The sequence below is a fragment of the Siniperca chuatsi genome, linkage group LG2 (assembly GCF_020085105.1).
Source record: "Siniperca chuatsi isolate FFG_IHB_CAS linkage group LG2, ASM2008510v1, whole genome shotgun sequence".
Lineage (NCBI taxonomy): Eukaryota > Metazoa > Chordata > Actinopteri > Centrarchiformes > Sinipercidae > Siniperca > Siniperca chuatsi.
The window spans coordinates 35,036,562-35,055,564 of NC_058043.1; the positions used below are offsets into that span (position 1 = coordinate 35,036,562).

General features: G+C 45.7%; 1 protein-coding gene across 3 annotated transcripts in view; it reads left to right on the top strand.

The window, feature by feature from the left end:
* The first annotated feature begins 8,318 nt into the window (after positions 1–8,318).
* slc41a1 (solute carrier family 41 member 1) overlaps positions 8,319–19,003 on the top strand; it is a 28,698-nt gene continuing 18,013 nt past the window's right edge. The window contains exons 1-3 of one of the 3 annotated variants that reach the window (XM_044217921.1): positions 8,319–8,543; positions 10,111–11,234; positions 17,077–17,184. In XM_044217921.1, coding sequence (XP_044073856.1) covers positions 10,749–11,234; positions 17,077–17,184 — 594 coding nt within the window. In that variant the 5' untranslated portion in view covers positions 8,319–8,543; positions 10,111–10,748. Of the gene's footprint in view, positions 8,544–9,617; positions 9,825–10,110; positions 11,235–17,076; positions 17,185–19,003 lie in introns of those variants that run through there. The other 2 variants (XM_044217930.1, XM_044217935.1) reach the window with 2 other exon arrangements.

Below are 19,003 nucleotides of genomic sequence, written 5' to 3' on the forward strand. Positions count from 1 at the left end.
AAACAAAATAAAGGCTTGTAGCAAGCCAAGGTCCCGTCAAAAATATGATAATACATTACAACTTTCTTCATGAATATTCATGTAACAACTTCTGGTCAATCAGATTTTGAAAACCACATTTAAGGATTCATTCATTAAACATGTTACCTTCCAATTTCCGTATTACAGTTATATTATCACTGAATTTTCCCTCAAATTAATGTGCAAGGTCCCAAGTGAAGACTTCCATCAACCCAATGCCTGGCTGAGATCTAAAACTGAAGAGGGCACAGCTCTTACACAATGCTAAAAAAAAAAAAAGATGTAATAATCCATCCATCAGATGTCATGGGGGGCTGGAGCCGAACCCAGCTGACATTGGGTGCGAAGCAGGGTTTACCTGGACAGGTCACCAGTCAACCACAGGGCTGACACATTGAGCGAAACAACCATTCACGCTCACATTCACACCTACGGGAAAGTTAGAGCCGCCAATTAACCTGCATGTCTTTGGACTGTGGGAGGAAACTGGAGCACCTGCAGGAAACCCACCCCAGTGCTAACCACTGCACCACTAATAATAATTTCATGCTGAACTATACCTAGTAGGCGATATGAGGGGGAATGCCACCCCCCCTCTCGATCCCCCAGTAGCAGAGGGAGTGCAGGGCAGAGGGGTTGTTTAGTTGAATATGTTAGTCCAGTCTGCCTGACTCAGTGATCCTTTATCTGAGTGAGGTCTGTGCAGGTTAGCATCCACGGCCCCGACCGTGGCTCTGAAACATCGGTAGCCTAAGTGTGCTGTGTATTGATGAATCCACGGCGCTGGCTGTGGTGCTGAAGTTGTAGATGGATTTGTAATTGTGACTTTTTCTCTCAGTCCCGCCCCTTCTGTCAGTTTGGTCTTGGATCATAATATTCTCTAAACTATATACTATAAATACTATATTGTAGCCTATATACTCTATAGAGTAGTGTCACCTTCATGACCAAAGTGACAAGTAGCAACGTGTAGTCGTGGGGTGCTCCCTTTGGGTCATCCCCTTGTTAAAAATTAACAAATCACCGACTGAATAGACTCAAACAAGTGGGAAACCCACAGCCATTGTGATCTATTGGATGACACTGTAATATTCAACCCGGTCGAAGGCAGATGGCTGCCCAACCAGAGTCGGGTTCTGCTCGAGGTTTCTGTTAAAAGGAAGTTTTTCCTTGTCACTGTCGCTGTCTCTGTAAATAATATTAGAAAGAGTACGGTCTAGACTTGCTCTTGATGAAAAGTGCAATGAGATAACTTCTGTTATGAATTGGCAGTATATAAATAAAATTGAATAAACTGAATTGAATTAATATTAGGACTGCCATTGGTGATTGCCTAACAGTAAATATGCTGGCAGATTAGCCCACTAATGGTAGTGCTAGCTTGGCTACCCCCCTTGGCTTGCAGGTCGTAACGGTCCCGTTGTTTGATCGTCTGAATGCTTGTTTCTTGATCCGTCTGACTTCTTGTTAGTGATTTTGCTTTGTCTCCAGATCTCAGTAATGAACTTGTTGAGTATAATGTTAATATTGCTGATAGGAATGATTATCAAAACTACAAAAATAAGACCCAATTGTAATAAAACAGGAATGTCCGTTAAGCTATAGCTGTGACTGGATGATGTTAGTGCCAGCGCTCTCACCAGCGGATCTGATGTATCTCTGGAGAACGAGGAGAAGATGTGAACACTCAAACTCGGGCTTGTCGCAGTTTTCGGCTTCTCCTCTGTGTGTAGAGGAGGGAGGTTGGAGGGGAGGGAAGAGAGAGCGGGGGAGTGTGTTCGGTGGACAGCCATTCATCCTGAGCTGGGGGAAGCTTTCCAAATCTCCCCCCTGACATTCTTCATGGCTCAAAGAAGCCCCGGGACAGAAGTGGCCCAAAACTGGCACAGACCGCCTCGACGTTGCCAGGGACAGCCACTCTTCCGAGGCGTTGCTGGGGCCCAGCGCTGTTTTGTCTTCCGTTCTCACCTCACTTCCTGGTTTGGAAAAGGAGGCTGGAGGATCATTAACCACCACAAGGACCCCATACTACACCGTATGTCCACATGGAAGCAGACCTCAGGACAGGCTTACGTGTCTTCATTCAGTTAGCTATTTCTGTCTTCACTGGCAGTCAGTGCCAAAGCTTTTCCTTTTTTCACTCTAAATCAAACATCCATCCAGTGTTGTTGTCAGGTACATTTCTTAACCTAAAGGAAAGACGATGCATACCTGAAGCAGTCACACAGACTAGTTCCCAAATGAGAAGGGTCACACTGTTGCATGTCCTGACTCTGACTCTACAGCGTACAGTGCAACGCTTGGAAAATGATATCTTCTCACAGGAAGAATTCTGTCTTATTGACCTCATGCATTTCAACAAACGGAAGTGCTTTGACTCCATTACCTTGTCTTTTCATTGGGGATGTGATGCGTTGTGTAGTTTGACATCTGCTGCTTGTGATCACCTGCCGCAAATACCTGAGCAGTTTTACAATCTAACGTACAGCGTGAAGGACTGGCAGAGCGGCCGTAATTAGATCGGTTCTCCTGAACAGCTCTGGGATCAGCTGGTCATGTTAGTTTATATTGACATTAGTCATGGTGACTGGTCAGAATGTGTTGGTATTTGTCTTTAATTATGTGTTTATACCAATATGATATCATAACAGAAGTTGTCTGAGTGGCTGTTAAAACGTGTGCTGTACATACAACCCAACAATGTTTCTGTATCCAGAACACAGTGACTCATTTGGTTAGTCCCACTATTAACTTAAACACAGTCCATGATGCGTGCTTATCGTGGTGTAACAAGCTGTTTGTTCCAAATTATATTATTAATTATACATATACATACACACATATATGTTGGGTGAAAAGTTGTGTTTTAATTCATGATGATAAATCAGATTTCGGACAGAAAATGCAAAAATCAGCTAGTTTAGTGTCTGTGAAGAATGTGAATGATGTAAGCTCACTGTCAGACTGATAAGCATCAGAGCTCTTGACCTTCTCCACCATAGACACATCAAGCCAATGTACTGCTGCGACACAAAGTAAGCTAGTGGAGCTAGTTGTAATGTGTTGGTAACTTTGCAACTTGTTTTTAATCTGATATCTGACGGGACCTGTGGTGGTGCGATCGGTGGTCAGATGGTTGGAGTTGCAGAAGCAGCAGAGACCTGTGTCCGAGACCACTGTCAGCTTCCCGTTTCAACCGACAAAACGGGACATTTGTAGCCATTTTTGTGGCGACAAAACCGGGTATTTTAACCCAAATCATGATCTTTTCCTGCCTAACCAAGTGGTTTTGGTGCCTAAACATAACCAGAGCTTAACCGCAGCATTTGAAACGTTCAGATTCAACGTATCCGTGGTTTGCAGGAGTGTAAAATGGCAACATTTTATTAGTAATACCTGTGCTGCTCCTACTATAAGTCAAAATGTCTGCTGTGAAAAGGTCTATAATACACTCTGAAAAACATATCTGAAAAATAATGGACTTGGAAATGAAAGGAATACTCCACCAAAGCCGATGCTTTGATCAAATACTCACCCCTACAAGTTAGCTTGCTCCTTCGCAGAGCATAAATCCATCTATCTATCTATTCCATTTTCAGAATATTGCTCAATAGACAGCTTTCGTTTTACACTAGCGGTTAGAGTTAGAGAGTTTTTATTGTGACCTACACAAGCAGACAAATGGAAGCTGTGGAATTAGTAATATGTTAGCATAGTTTGGCTAAAATATGATTGTTTGAACGTTGATTGATTTTTTTTTGGCCACTTTGGCAGTGAAACAAGCTGTAACACAATGTCTGACGTTATCACCTTCTAAAGTTTTTACTGCAAACTCGTCAGCCGACAGTCGCCTCCTTACACTCGGAGCAGACACAGAGCAACGTTAGCATTCATTCGCAGCTGTGTGTCCTGACAAGTGGGACGCCAACCGTTCTCACAGTGAGCTAAAAGGTGATAATTCCCTGTGGGGTCATCACATAGTCACATAGTAATATAAAATATCAATTAAGATTTTGATCCCAATCACCCTGTACATATAATAATGTATTCTAAAAACGTGCGTGTAAGATACCGTGCTGGCTTTGTTACGCAGTCATTCAGCGCTGCGCTGCTGCTGTTGGACAGGAAGTAAAGAAGACTGCAGTTAGACCTTGACTCTCTGCCAGTGAATGTATGTTGCAACATTTTTGGTTACATATTACATTTAGCTGATATGCGGCGTGTGTGTGTGTGTGTGTGTGAGCGAGAGAGAGTGTTAATATATTTGCAACAGAAAGCAGATTCACTGAGTGGAGGATTACATTAGCTTTATTGATCTGCAGAGTTGTTGGATGGATGAAACCTAGAGCGACGTCTTTGCTCTTCTTAGATCCTTGATGATTTTTGTATTATTGTATTTTTTATTTGGTTTTGAGCTATGAACTGTGTTTTTTTAACTTAAAATAATGAATTATTTGCTATTTTATAGATGCTTTGGAAATAAATGCTGTTCAGATATTACAGAGCAGGGGGCCAATGTAAAGCTACGGTGTAAAATCGAACTTTCTTTGAACATACAGATAGCAAACATCTTGGTTGTGTGTTGGTTTGAGGGAGTGCTGACTTACAGGAGATCACAGACGGTTTCTGTAAACCGTGACATCTTTGGCTATTGATTGAAATAATATATATATTTAAAATAACACGAAGCAAGCCGAGAATAAGAAACAAGAACGGCAGTAAGACGGCCTTTCACGTCTTGTCTCACCTCTTGTGCTGTTCTCCACAGAATGCATGAATATGGAGAAGAGACATGTAACAAATCTGAGCTGTTATTAACAGTGTGGTTAGGTCAAGTCAAGTATATTTTATTTAAAAATACAAATTGACAACATACAAAACCCTCAGTCTGAACAAGGAAAAACTTTGCCAGGGAAAGAAACAATCAACAGAGGAGGGCTCTTATGGAGAGTTCGGTCTACAGCTGCTCTACAGGAAAAGTGCCGTGAGATCACTTCTGTTATGAGCTGGCGCTGTATAAATAAAACTGAATTGAATTGAACTGAATCCCTCCTCTGTTGACGGGCAGACATGCCCCAGATGGGGTGTGTACAGCGCAGACAGAAACCACAATAGTAAAATTAAGAAGAAACAGAATGAATACTGACTATATGAGTATATGAATACAATTCTCAAATTCTCCTTTATTTGTTGTCTTTACTTTATTTTGCTTGCACGTAAAAATGCCAGAAATTGTCCTTTCAGATTTACTTACTACAACTGCGTGATTGACAGTGACATTTGTAATTTGCTGTGTTGTTATGTTCCTGTTGCACTAACTGTGTGAACAGAGAACTGTTCCAGGAAACTGTTTTACTGACTTATCTGGAAATCTTTGCTGATTAAAACCCAGAAACCTCCCCTGAATCTAGAGCAAGGTCTGATGTAAAGCGAGTTCCAGTTTACACCCAGCAAAGATAACTGAGTAAATGTGCTTCTTGGAATGGCATGTAGACATCTTCGAGAGAAAATAAGCCCCCGTAAATTCACAGTCATACTCTTACGTCTGGAAATCGGAACTCATGTAAAAAAGTGGGGCATAAAAAATAAATGAATAACAAGCCTCAGGTCAGCTGCGTGTCTGTAAAGGGTGATGATTTGTTGGGTCTGTAAATAATATTATAAAGAGTTCGGTCTGGACCTGCTCTATAGGAAAAGTGAACTGGCGCTATGTAAATGAAAGGGAATTGAAACTGAATGATTTATCACAGGACATAATCTCACACATATCCCATGGTTGAATCCAAAGTGTTGCAGAGCATGAATATGTCCTTCAGGTGTTTTCTAGAGAAAATCAGCTTAAAATTAAAGGTAACGGTCAACATTTTGGGAAATATGCTTAGTCGCTTTCTTGCAGAGAGTTAGATATTCAGACTGATACCACTTGCTACCACCCAGCAAGCGTATTTCCTAAAATGTTGAACTATTTCTTTAAATTTAATTTCAAATAAATCATAAGATCCCCTGTTAGCTCCACAGAATATTCTCTAACAGAAAAGGCACATGCTCGTTCTCTGCATTGGCAACAGGATACATCCATCAGTGTCTAAATGTCCTTCAGTAAAACACTGTAAAACTCACTCTCTCACTCTCACAGTAAAACTCTCACTCCTCTTGTGCCGTGCATATGCATACGTGTATGTGCGAGTCTGAGGAACATGCAAAATTAGAAAAGCCTAAATGCAGTGTGAGTAATGTGGCCACAGAGTGCTAGCAAGTCACAGCTTCCTGTTCACCTGCGAGTCTGGGTAAAAGCACCAAACACATCCACCCAGAGACGGCAGTGCGCTGCGGTGGGACTGACTCTCATTCCCCTGCCATCACTGGACGTGTGCAGACGGGCTCAGCTCACCTCTTTGCCAGCGTGGGGGGAGGTGGATGGATCGTAGCCTGTGCTCTCTGGGCGATGCTGCAACAGGCAAACAGCTCGACAAAGCTGCAGGTCCTCCGGGGACGTCGTTAGAGCTGCGTCCCTCCTAGGAACGGCAGATAACACACACATACTCTGCAGTCCCTTGATGAAAGACAGCTTCAGTACTCCTATAGCAGGCTACGTTATATTATGCAAATATTATCAAGGACCACAATATTATAGAAATAATTTTGTAGTACCACGGGAGATGTAAAAAAGCAATAAACCCATGCCATGATGAAAAAAATACCATCAGGTTGGCCAGGAAAGACAAATGTCGTCGCACTGCGAGAGAAATAAATACAGGTCAAGCTGTAAGTGCAAGGTGAAAATAACGAGGGCTTAAAGCTGCTACAGTCAATATTTTTAGATTTACAGTGGATCGAATGACTACGTATAACGTGCCGCTCGTGACGCAACCAAAGAGAATCATCACCCAACTCTGCAGTTCCGCTCAACTCTATGGAGCATTTTAGCACCTTTCAGCTTTGTTTTGGTTCAGTTTCACTGCTCTTTTTAACTGGCTTCCAGCGGCAGCAGGCAGCTGTTTTCAGCGACAAAAGCTCCGACAAAACCCACTGCGCACTTCCTGCTCGGCACCAGACGGCTCACGGACAAAGTTAGCGACTAGCTGGTCGACAGAGCGGGGCATTCAGTGGCCAGAAAAGTTTTCTCAGGATTTGGCCGGAATCAAAATAGAGCTAAAAGGATTGTGAATATTGGATTTCCACTGGTCAGGTACCAGGACCTACACGCTCTCACTCCCAGCTCGTCAGACACAGCCGCTTGGTCGTGGCCCTAGGCCCCACACTGCGGCGCTCTTTGGACCCCTCTAGCGTCGGTTGTGCATGTGCAGGGCTCTGCGGTCAAGTTAGCAATAATAAATATGCAAAATAAAACACGTAGGAAAAGATCACGCTTTGGGTTCAAATGAGTACGTTAGTTACACATGTTAACTAACTGAAGTTACGTACGTTACGTACAGCCACTGACCAAGCTGCCATATTTGACACTTTGGGAGTGAGAATGGTTTGGCAGGACACACAACTCACGCGTGTAAAGGCTGACATAATAACTTTATAGGGTGATAACATTTGACTGCTGTGTTTCTCTGCTGCTCCCACGTGGCCAAAAAGTCAAATAATGCAGGTTGGAATTTCAGCTCTGGGTCCTTGATCACATCAAGATTTCTGGCTTGGTTTTCGGACACAGCTTTTATTATTTTGTGCCAAAGACAATCATTTCTGTATTTGTCCCTAAAGAAATATTGTAGTAATATTGAAATGACTTTCAGTGGGTTTCTTTCTGTCTATGAATATTATGCAGGTCCCTGTTTCTCTCCTGTGTTTCCAGGTCACTTTGGTGTAATTACAAAACTTTTGCTTATGTAAGACATGTATTTATTCTGTGTGCTGGTGGATGAGTTACTAAGATCCAGCCCAGCTCAGTTAGACTGTACTGCTCTGCGTGCGTGCCCATTCATTCAGGTATCTCGGCGTATTGGTAAGTCCAGACTGGTGTCTCAGCCCCCTGGTAGTAAATCAGTAGGCTTGTGGAGGAGACTGGCACCGCACGGGCACAAATTTCCACACACGTGGGGGTGGAGGGAGGGGACGTGCTTGTGCGCAATGGAGAGGGGGGTGGAGGGTGTTAATGGAGGGCAGGGGGTCGTCGGTATCGTCAGCTCAGAGTGTGGAGGGAGGGCCCGCCTTGTGGCTTCCTGGCCCCCTGCTCCGGACGGGTGTATTATAGATGCGCATCCAAGCAGCCGGGCGGCGGGGGCCACTGGACGGGTGCAATGTGACGGGGTCGGGAGAGACTGGGACACAGCCTTAACGCGCGGGGGGGGTTTAACCATTAACCACCATTAACCATTAAAGCAGCTGTGCAGAGCCGGTACCGTAGCCTACATAAGGCGTGCGCACCGGCGTCCACGCCTCAGCCTGAGCGCGTTACCAAGAGGTGGAAGATCCACGCAGCCAGCCACACGGAGTTCCGGTGCTGCTGCTGCTGCTGCTGGCCATCACTCCGGTGTGTCCGCGTCTCCTCTCTGGACCGCTGACACGACAAGGTAACCACCGCCGAGGAGCTTTCTGTCTGGCCCCTGCGGGACATTTTAGCTGCAGTTTCACACAGCAGACGGAGCGGCCGGCTGTGAGAGGCGCACCGCCTTCGGCTGAAGGAATGTGTCCTCGGCGTCTCACAGCCGCTGCCCTGTCCCTGTCCCTGTCCCTGTCGCTGTCGCTGTCGCCTCGGTGTTCGGTGCCGTTAAAGGACGCGACGTTATGGTGCGTTTGCATTCACTTTGATGAATTCAACTCTCGTGGTGGTAGTGGCGGTGACAGGGGCTCCAGCCCGCTGCTGGAACAGAAAGCCCTCTGCCCTCGTTTAAATGAGCAGGAGAATAGAAAAGGAGGGCTCGTCTATTCAGCCCTGACCGGGGGAGCACTAATTTACGCCTTTGCCATGTTGGGTTCGGGCGGTGTTGGTCCTGACTACTAAGCAGAGGATTGTTTCAGCGGGGAAAGCCAAAGTCTGTGTGCGGATGTCGCAACATGCAGGCGGAGGAAAGCTGCGTCGAGCCCGCAACAACACGGCCGGAAGCGAGTAGACTGGCCTTCGAAATAAGAGTGTTTTATTTCTTTCTTTAGGTATGCATAACTGCAGGGAAACGTACCAGCTGCCACCTGTCCGCTGCGTGCTGGCAGGTGAGCTGCGCGGGGAACTTGTCGTGGTCTGTAAAGGTCGCTGCTCCCGTCACCATCACCGAGCTGTGTTACTGTAAGATTCAGGATTCAGCTGTGGTTTCTCTACAGCTCAGGGAACCAGGAAAGCACGCGCTGCGGGGCTTTAACGTGTGTCTCAGCGCGTGTCTGCCCTCCTCTGTCTCCACGTCTGTCTCTGTCTCTGTCTCTGGGGACTTGATGGGCGGCATGTTATTTATTTAAAGTCAAAGTCTCGTTTGCACTTTGTTAAACTGGACCTCGTGTGCTCGCTGCTGTGCGCGCGGCCGGCCGGGGCTTTACTTTGAAAGGTGCGACAGGAAGCGCTGCCTCGGCATTGACGGCGGCCGCCGCTCCGCTTCCAGAGGATGTACGCAGCTCGTCTGTTAATGGCACAATATTTTTAGCCGCCGGGAGGAAAGTTGGCGCTGGATGAAACCGTTTGAAGCTGCCGGCCTCTCCTCACTTCTGCCATAATGTCAGTGGAGAGTTAAGTGTTTTGCTGGCCTTAAAAACTGTAGTAGTCTATTACCAGGGCTCACAGAGAATTACAGGCTACTCCAAGCCGAAGGAGTTTCATCCTCTGTAATGAGACACAACACTTGTAGCAGTTGCCTTAGATCACTGTGGTGAGTGCGTGCCCCCTTTCTTTAGTGTTTTATATAATTATATAATGTTCCTTTAACATTCAGATGCGTGTTGTTAGCGTTGCACATTAGCCTGCATTCATCTAGCACTGTAGTTCTGTGAGAATGGTTCCTGTTTGGTATATTACAGTAGGGCTTGCGAGCGGAAAGCTGCTGCTGAGGTGATCCCTCAGCCCGGAGGCTGCGGATCCGTCCTGGATTTGGAAGTAAACCCGGAATGTTTACGTTTGTGACTGAAGCAGAATCAGTGACTGTGTTCTCTCCCCAGGCACCGTCCACTGCGGCCAGCCGTAACTCAAGCCTCTGCTGCAGACCTTTAAATATCTCCCGTCAAATCCTGCCAGCGGCCACGTGGTGTAAGGTGAGACCTTCCCAGCCCGGTACAGGACCAGTCTGACACCATCAGTGGACTGAGAGCAGGACCGGCCTGCACTGCCAGCTGGCCTCTTCAGACCTCTGACTGTCTTCTTGCTTCAGCCTCTACTGAACTTTAAAGGACTGTTTAGGAGTGACTGCCGGGTTTCTGTGGTGAGTCCCCAAGCCTGTAGCCTTCCTTTCTCTTCTGTTTTGAACCAGTATGCTTTCTTCTTCTTTTTGCCGGCCCACCCCGAGCACCTTGCAGTGAATGGAGAACATACTGGTTCTGCTCCCGAAGCACCGACAGGAACACGGGCTCTGCAGACGCACGGCTGCATGTGCCTTGCTGCAGGTTTCTTCCTACAGAGCAGTTTTCTCCTGGTCTTTAATAGCGATCAACACTCCCTGTAAGCCTCTTTAATGGGATAAATCAATTGGACTGATCAGGTTCAAAACCAGATCAGGTGGCCAGTTCCATTCTGACTTCCCCAAAACTGAAGGAACCCTGACCTTTTCTTGTCAAGCCCACAGTCTTCCAAAGGCTTCCGCATGGTACTTTGGTCGAAAGAACAAGACAAACTCCCCGACATCGACATGTCCTCCGGGGCCATTGAGGCGAAGAAGGAGGGAGGCCCCCTGACCCCGGCCTTCCTAAACTCCAACTGCTCCGTCCACCCGGTGATCCTCACCAAGGGCCCCGAGGAGGTGAGCCCAGGGACCGGGGGCGAGTTCGAGCTCACAGAGGTCACATCTTTCACAGAGAGGGCCAGCGAGCCCGGGGAGGATGAGGAGAGGTCCGAGATTGTGGTGGCGATGGACTGCCGGGCCAACGCCAAAGGTCAACGGGAGGAAGACGCTCTCCTGGAGAACGCAAGCCAGAGCAACGAGAGCGACGACACCAGCACCGACCAGAGCCCAGAACCACCGCCGCCCCTCAAGGAGACCTCCTTCTCCATTGGCCTGCAGGTGGTCTTCCCCTTCCTGCTGGCCGGGTTCGGGACAGTGGCAGCTGGAATGGTGCTAGACATTGTCCAGGTGAGTGATCCCAACATATTCTGTTTTGGACACTCCTTATTGTTCGCAAGGGGCAGATTGGTTTGCAGACAGTAGTCAGCACAGCCAATATACAGCCAATAAAAATAAATTAATAAATACACATATATATATATATATATATATATATATATAAAACATACAATAGATGTCATCATAATAAAGTTGCAATGAGCTACAAAAGCAGTAAGAGTCCATCAGTCTTTTGTGTGTATTTAAGTGTGTATGCAATAGCAACTAGGCCTACGGCTTGTTTGAGAACCCAGCAGCTGAGGGAACAAATGATCTCAGATATCTGTTTGATGTGGCCCTCCCAGGGAAAGTGTACCTCCTCCCTGATGGCAGGAGTCAAAACTCTGCATGAAGAGGGGGTTGAGGGTCCACCAGGATGGCCTTTGCCCTCTGAGTGGCTCTAACTTGATAAACATGGCCAAGATCATTCAAGTTGGTGCCGGTTGTCTTTGGACAAGGTTTAGCAAGCTCCAAACACATTTTCAAAAGGGAAAATTGACTCGATAAAAGATTAATAGAGCAATCTGTCAACGTTAAAACCCCTCAGCTTCTCGAGAATAACAGTCTCTGATTGGCCTTTTTGCTGATGGAGTCAGAGTTGGCATCGAAAGGAATTTTGTCATCCAGAATGGGGCCCAAGTGCCTAATATTGGCTTACTGTCTCCACAGCTATGCCACTGATAAAAGCGGGTGCAGTGGCAGGAAGGTTTCGGTGAAAGTCGATAAACATCTCTTTTGTCTCGTCTTTGCAAGCATGAGTCGTCACATCATTTGATGAAACTGTCCAAGGCTGGACCATGTTAGTTGAACTCCACTTTATTGCCTTTTCTTTCAATCCAGTTACCTGTGGAAAAACAACAGGAGCGCCATCTTATTTAAAGCCCCAGTAAAGTTCATCCAGCGCCCCACAGTTGTGTTTCTGAGCCGGTGCTCCAGGTAAACCATGTGTACTGAGGCATACTGTGGGATGGGCTCGTCCCCCCTGAAGCATTTCAATGAACTGGTTTAGCGAGCGCTGTTTGCCTTGGCATGTGTCTGTCATTGTGCCGCTGGACCTATCTGGTGGCCTGCCTTTGGGTATGGGTGGATGAGGCACCTGCGACACACCGTGGGGATATTTACATGACCCTCTTCTCCTGCATGTCTGTCCCCAGGGCTGGCACCTAATGACTTGTCACACAACCTTTCATTTGAGGGCTGGCATACTCTGTGTTCTTCTCTTTATCGCATCAAAGTGTTTATTGTAGTACATTGTGTAGCCAGAGAGCTGCTGGATCAACTCTGCCTCCAAGAAAAGATATAACTCAATTTATAATTTATAATACTCTCCTTCCTTCTTTTGCTGTTGACTCGCTGTAGTTGCTGTCTCACTCGGACTATATCTAAGCGTGCATGTGCAGTGTAGAAATGCAGGCCAAAGTCATGCTGACAGGTCATATATTTCCTTTAAGTCTGCTTGTGATGCGAATAAAGCTGGAGGTGTCAGGCTGCCAGGAGACCAGTCGGGCACACTGTGTACACGCATACTGATGCCAACATGGCGGACCCCAGGAACTCAGCACAGAGAGGAGGGGAAGAGGGAATAAGTGTAGGCCTACTCTCTATGAGCACCTGCAATGGCAGCACACTTCAGTCGAGCTAGAGTCAGAGTGAAAACAAAAAACAGTGTGTTGTCAAAGCCTCCATTACCGTGTGGTTAGGTATCCTCACTAAACCAGGAATGCAGAGGTTTGAGGTCAAAAAGTTTTCATGCTGCCTCAACTTAGGCACCATGCTGCTGCGGTTTCTCCAGTTTCCAAAACACTCAGCACACCATTCCTTTAGAGGTGAGGCTGGGAAAGAGGAGACATAGAAGGTGCAGAGCCTTATCTTTCCCTTCTAGTCAGCCATGCTTGTGCCTGCAGGCAAACATGGAGAAATGCTTGCAGTGAGATGCGAGATGAGGCTGTTCCAGTGAGTTCGGCTGAGCACCTAGCAGGTTGTCTCTCTGCCTAATTCCCCCTCCATGACACCGTGAAATGCTAACTCAGCTAATCCCTCCTGTCCTTGCACGAAGGTAATTGTGTCTCTCTCTCTCTCTCTCTCTCTCTCTCTCTCTCTCTCTCTCTCTCTCTCTCTCTCTCTCTCTCTCTCTCTCTCTCTCTCTCTCTCTCTCTCTCTCTCTCTCTCTCTCTCTCTCTCTCTCTCTCTCTGTATCTGGTCAGACTGCACCAGTTATCTGCTAAAAGTAAGCTTGAAAACTGCAACGTGCTAGAGTTCAGTTCCTTTAGTTGATGTGTCAGCCTGGCCTGAGTTTAGAAGTTGCGGCTTGGAACGGTGCGTGACTTGGCTTTTTGCATCACTCTCTGTAAGGCTTCTTTGAAATGTGACCACTTTAACGTTGATCACTTTGACTATCTTCAGCACACACACACACACACACACACACACACACAGAGCTTCTGGCCTCATTCTCACTCGAGGTTGGCCCAGAAGGGACTGTACAGGCTGGTATAGAGGAGTGAGACTTCTGCATAGTTCTGCTTAGTGACTTGGCAGCAGAATGACCTAAAACCGTCAGTCTCTCAGAGCCATAGCCAGGAACTTAGGACTCTGAGGGTGAGACCGGCTCACTTGGACTAAAGGTTACACGTGGTTTGTAAAAGTCATGTAGTGCCAGCTTTCCTGGGAATGCCAATGTCAAAGGTCAAATGTGTGATTTGTTATCAGTCACAAGACAAAGTCTCAGTTTCTATAAGCTACATTTCCTTCCTCTGCACAGTCAAACTAAAAATCAAAAATAACATTACAGTAAATTGTCATTATCACGTGTTTGTATGTCTGCCTCAGTGTCTAGCCGTCTGTCCTGCGCTGTGGTGTCTGTAGACGTAAACACCGAAATAAAGCCAAGAAGTGGGACACAGCTTCGGCCTCAAAAACAAACAGTCTAAAAATACAAGAAATCTTGTCAACACGAGGGTTTAACACCAGTCAGGCTCTCGCTGCCCACCAGGTGCCATTTTGGTCCAACCACATCCACTTGCCTGGTTTTCACACAGGAGCCACTGTGAAAGCAGAGCATGGGCTTATTCCCTCGTACTGAATCATCATTTCAACTGCTGGCTTCAAACGCTGACTTGACTGGACAAAGTTGATGCTCAAATCATCAAATCGGTATTCCATTCCTTCCAGGATTTGCCTGAATATTGCCACCAAAATGTAAAATATATGATCTAAGGGCCCAAACCAAGTGCATTTTTCTAAACTTTCAATGACGTCCAACCATTTGCACTGACTGACTGCTAGTTTTAGACCTTCTATTCATATTGGTCAGTCATTTCCGTCAGCCAAAGATGTTATGTCCTGACAGTCATTAACAACATATCAGCTCACAGCTATTAGCACCTGACAATATCCCAGACAGCTACTTGAAAGGATTAGTAGGTTGGCTTGCACACAGCAGTCCATAGTAAATACAACAACTAATAAAGCATTTGTGACACTAAGAAATTTCAGCTCACCTCACGCAAAAAGAACCCAACTGAAATTCAGTGAATCTGGTTCCTCTTTGTTCATCCATTTAATGCCAATAAGGTCGTGTTGCATAGCTGATGTTCATCTTTCAGGTTCAACACCAGTAAGCCCAATGATTTTGGCCACAGTTATGCTAATTTGACCCTCCATAGCATGTGTTTGCACACGAGGTTGGACCCAAACTTTAACATCCATTCTGCAGCACGAGGAAAATGAAACAGACACCACCTGAGGTAGTTTCTGTGACGCTGCCTGAGTTGCGTTGACATTGCATGCCATCAGGGTCAGCTTCCCACTCAGTACAGCAAGTACAGTGATCACAAATAAATTGGGGCCATGTTAACTCAACTGGGCAACCCGACCCATGTGGGGCTTGCATACCAGAGCTCCTATAGGTCTGTACACAGAGGTACTGGGGTTGTCCAGTAGAGTTCCTAGAACCGAGGAGGTGGCCATGAGGAGGGAGGGCTTGTTTGGCTCAGAGCCAGTGTTCCATGGAGACAACAACATATATCACCACAGGGGAGGCAAAGAGGGAGATAGGGGAGTGAGACAGAAGTAGAGAGAGAGAGAGAGAGCTTGAAAACATGCGGCTGTGAAAGAGGAGAGGAGTGCTCACAGAGGTGCTCACAAGGCTGCTGGGTTGGCAGAAGGAAGTGAGCCAAGCTGAGGGGCTGGCTGTTGGAAAGGAGCTCTGCTTGGCCTGATGACAGCAAGGGGATAGACAGAAGGAGTTTAACCCACACTGGAGTTTTGGTGCCACACCTACTGATACAACACAAACTGAACTTTAGACGACATCCCTTATCAGCCCTGTACATCTGGATGCACAGTGGGAGCAACACAGTGAAACAGAAATACAAGTTTGCTAGTGTGAGAAATGTAGGCTAACACTGTTTGTACATAGAGGAGTAGTTGACGTTGAAGCTATTTTCCTCCCCTCGCCTATTTTCTCCTCTCCTTCTCTTTTCTTTTCTGTGTCAGCCTCGGTGAATATTGATTCAGCTCTGGGCAGACTGGACCATAAGTGCTGGGGGCCTTTGGGACCGGCTCCAAAGATAAGCACTTTTATTGGAGCTAGATCGATGGCCTTGGCCTCGGCAATAGCTTTGTTTCTGGCCACAGTAGACCGCAAACCTGCTATCACTGCATAAACTCTTATGGAAGCACAGCAGAGCGAGGCCTAACCCTAACCCATCTACTAGGATGCATAGCTTAGCACACACGTTCTCTTGCACGTGCTAAAGATGATTTGTGATTCTTTCAAGTGAGCCCACCACCTGCCCAAGTTGTCCTTTAGATTTAGCTGGCCTAGCTCCTGGCTGACTTTGTTTCACACTGTCTCTGGTTCCGGCGGTTATGCATACAGCAAAACTGTGCTGAGGTAGGGGCTGAGCAGCAAGGCCATGAAGTATGACAATGAAGTATGTAATACTTTACTGGATTTATTTTACACCGTGGTACACGGTATAATGCTGGGTTCTTTGTCATCATGGTATCGTCTTGGCGTTTTGTTTCACTTCAGCCTGACATTGTGTTCATGTTAGCCAATTTCAGTTTTGGAGAGGGAGCGTCCAGTCGATATAATTTTCAGTCGACACATGAGCTGCGTTAGCGGTTACTAGGAGCAGTTAATTTCAGGTTTTTCATGGTGTCAAAGAAATATGCCAAATTATGAGTTGTTATTTCCTGAAGTTGACTTACAACAAGTTGTACAGATCCATCTCACCATGATTTTTGCTTGATTTATACAGCATGGCATTTTGGAATGCCATGCTGTATACATTTCAGTAGTACTTGTGGAGATACAGAGTTTCACATTAGTGTGAACCGCCCAGGTGTATTGACAGAAAAATTAGTATTTGCTTAAGTAATAACATTATCATCATAACTGGTCATTTGTAATATACCATTTTGATGATAGTGAGATATGAGGCAGCCCAGTCTCTTGTGTTAAAGCGGCAGTAGATGAAGACTGGTGGGTAAAGGTGAAAGAGGGGAATCACAAGGGAAAGGGGAGAATGATAAATCATTTCAGCATGAAGTTCCAGTGACCTTGTTCTTGAGAGCAGACATGATACGGAGCGTAAAGGGTCTGTAGAAACAGACACTCTGGTCCATCATACATATCCGGTTTCACCACTGAATCAATATTAAACAACAAGGTCACAGAAACATTCTGCTCCAAACAAACAATAAATTCTGTGTACTATGTCTCTATGAATGTGACATGTCCCGTTTCAATATGCCAGTATGTTTATGTTGTTGTGTTACTGATATTGCACGATGGTCGTTGCAGCACTGGACGGTGTTTACAGAGGTGTCGGAGGTGTTCATCCTGGTTCCAGCACTGCTGGGGCTCAAAGGCAACCTGGAGATGACGCTGGCCTCTAGGCTTTCCACAGCGGTAAGAAATGTGTGGGTTTGTGTGTGAGTGAGTCTGTGTGTTGGTGAGGTCTTACCTTTTATCGCAGATACTTTCTAGTCATCCTGAACTACCAAATTTACAGTATGCCCTATCAGAAGTGCCATAAAACATTTGCCATGATTTTTTGGGTTCATTGTCTGTGTATAATGCTGCAAAATGGTCTAATTTTAGCTTGGAGAATAGTTTGTTTCTTGCAGTTGTGTAAAGTGTTTCCCCCTCAAAAGTTACCCAGTCTATCTCATTGCCTGACAACCCCTGTCAGACCCATTACAGCTGATTGTTCTTGGAGTCAGAGGTCATATTGCCAAACGTGACCTGGGTTTCAGACAAATTGATAGCAACATTCCTGTCCCATTCTTTGTTTTTTGTTTTTTTTACATTTTGACTGATCCTGCCCAGCCTGCTCACCGGAGCACACAGGTTGGTCAGCTGAAGTAAAAGCATATGTCAAAAGTTTTTCACCTGTTTTGTCTGAATATGTTGTTCATCTCAAACATCCACTGAGAAAATAGTTAGCTTGTCATTTCTTATGCTGGTTTAGTCAAACCAAAGGCCATGGTATTGTACAACTTCCAGACAGTATAAGTCAGTATATAAAGAAGAGAATAAAATAACATTATGCTATGTTCATGTGGGAAGCTTCCTGTGTTTGATATTGAAGGTGTTAGTAGGCCTGTAGGGGAAAGTGGGGTGAGTTGTGCCAGTTTTTACTCAGTGACCTTTCTAAACATCCTATTGTGACTTAGGCCACTTAAAAACTGAATAAAACGTCTCTTTAATAACATAGTGCAAACTCAAAACTGAAATCAGTGTTAGCTAAATTAAACAAATGGCAGGTAAGTCAAACACTGAGGCATGCCCATCTCCTCACTTCTCCAGACTATCCCCTGTGGGTATGTAGGTCTAGGTGGTCTGGATCTGGCCTACTACTTAACATCCCACTTGTCAATGCTGCAGGGCAATATAAACTTCTGCTCCCGTCTGGCTGAACCACCACGTTTTTGGGGTGTGGGTAGTTTCTTGAGCACATCACCTCTAGGGATGACTCCTTCATCATTTTCTTTAAATGTAAAGATGGGCTTTCCATCCACAGACTTCTTACAACTTTGCCTTAGAAACTTTGTGCTGATGTCTGCACCCTCAACCTTCTCCACCAATCCAACGTAGTTATAGGATTTGGTTTTACCAGCAAAGCTCACAATGACAAAGTCACCAGCAGACAGATCCTTGTCACCATCATCATCCTTTATATGGTCTGCCAGCTCTGTCTCCATGTTTTCTTTGAAGACTTGGTTGGCAAGTCCTGTTCTCTTATACCATGTCTTAGTTATATCTCCTATCTTTTTCTTCTCCATGAATCTTTTCAAGGTCATCCTGCAGATCTTCATCTCCCTTGCCACCTGACTTATGGTCTTTCCCTGTTGCACCTCTTTCACTGCTCTGTCCAACTCCACAAGAGGAGTTGAAGCCCTGTCTGTCTTCCTTTTTTATAAGTGTGTGGCATGATGGGCTGTGGTCTAAAATTAAGACTGTCACATAGTTTAAGTGCTAAAATGTAAGAGTACAATTACAAATTAATAATGTGTTGAAAATAATCATAAGTGGGGGTGAGTTGTGCCACTGGGATAACTTAACCCAGGCCCTTTGGCTCAAATCACCCCAGACCCACAAGTTTGAAAAACTAGCATGATCCAGCAGTTAAGCGCTAACATCATGCTAACTGTATAGACTCATTGTGTAGCCTTTAAAGCACTAAAACATGTGTGAAATGGTTTCAAACTTGTCTAGAATTTTTCAG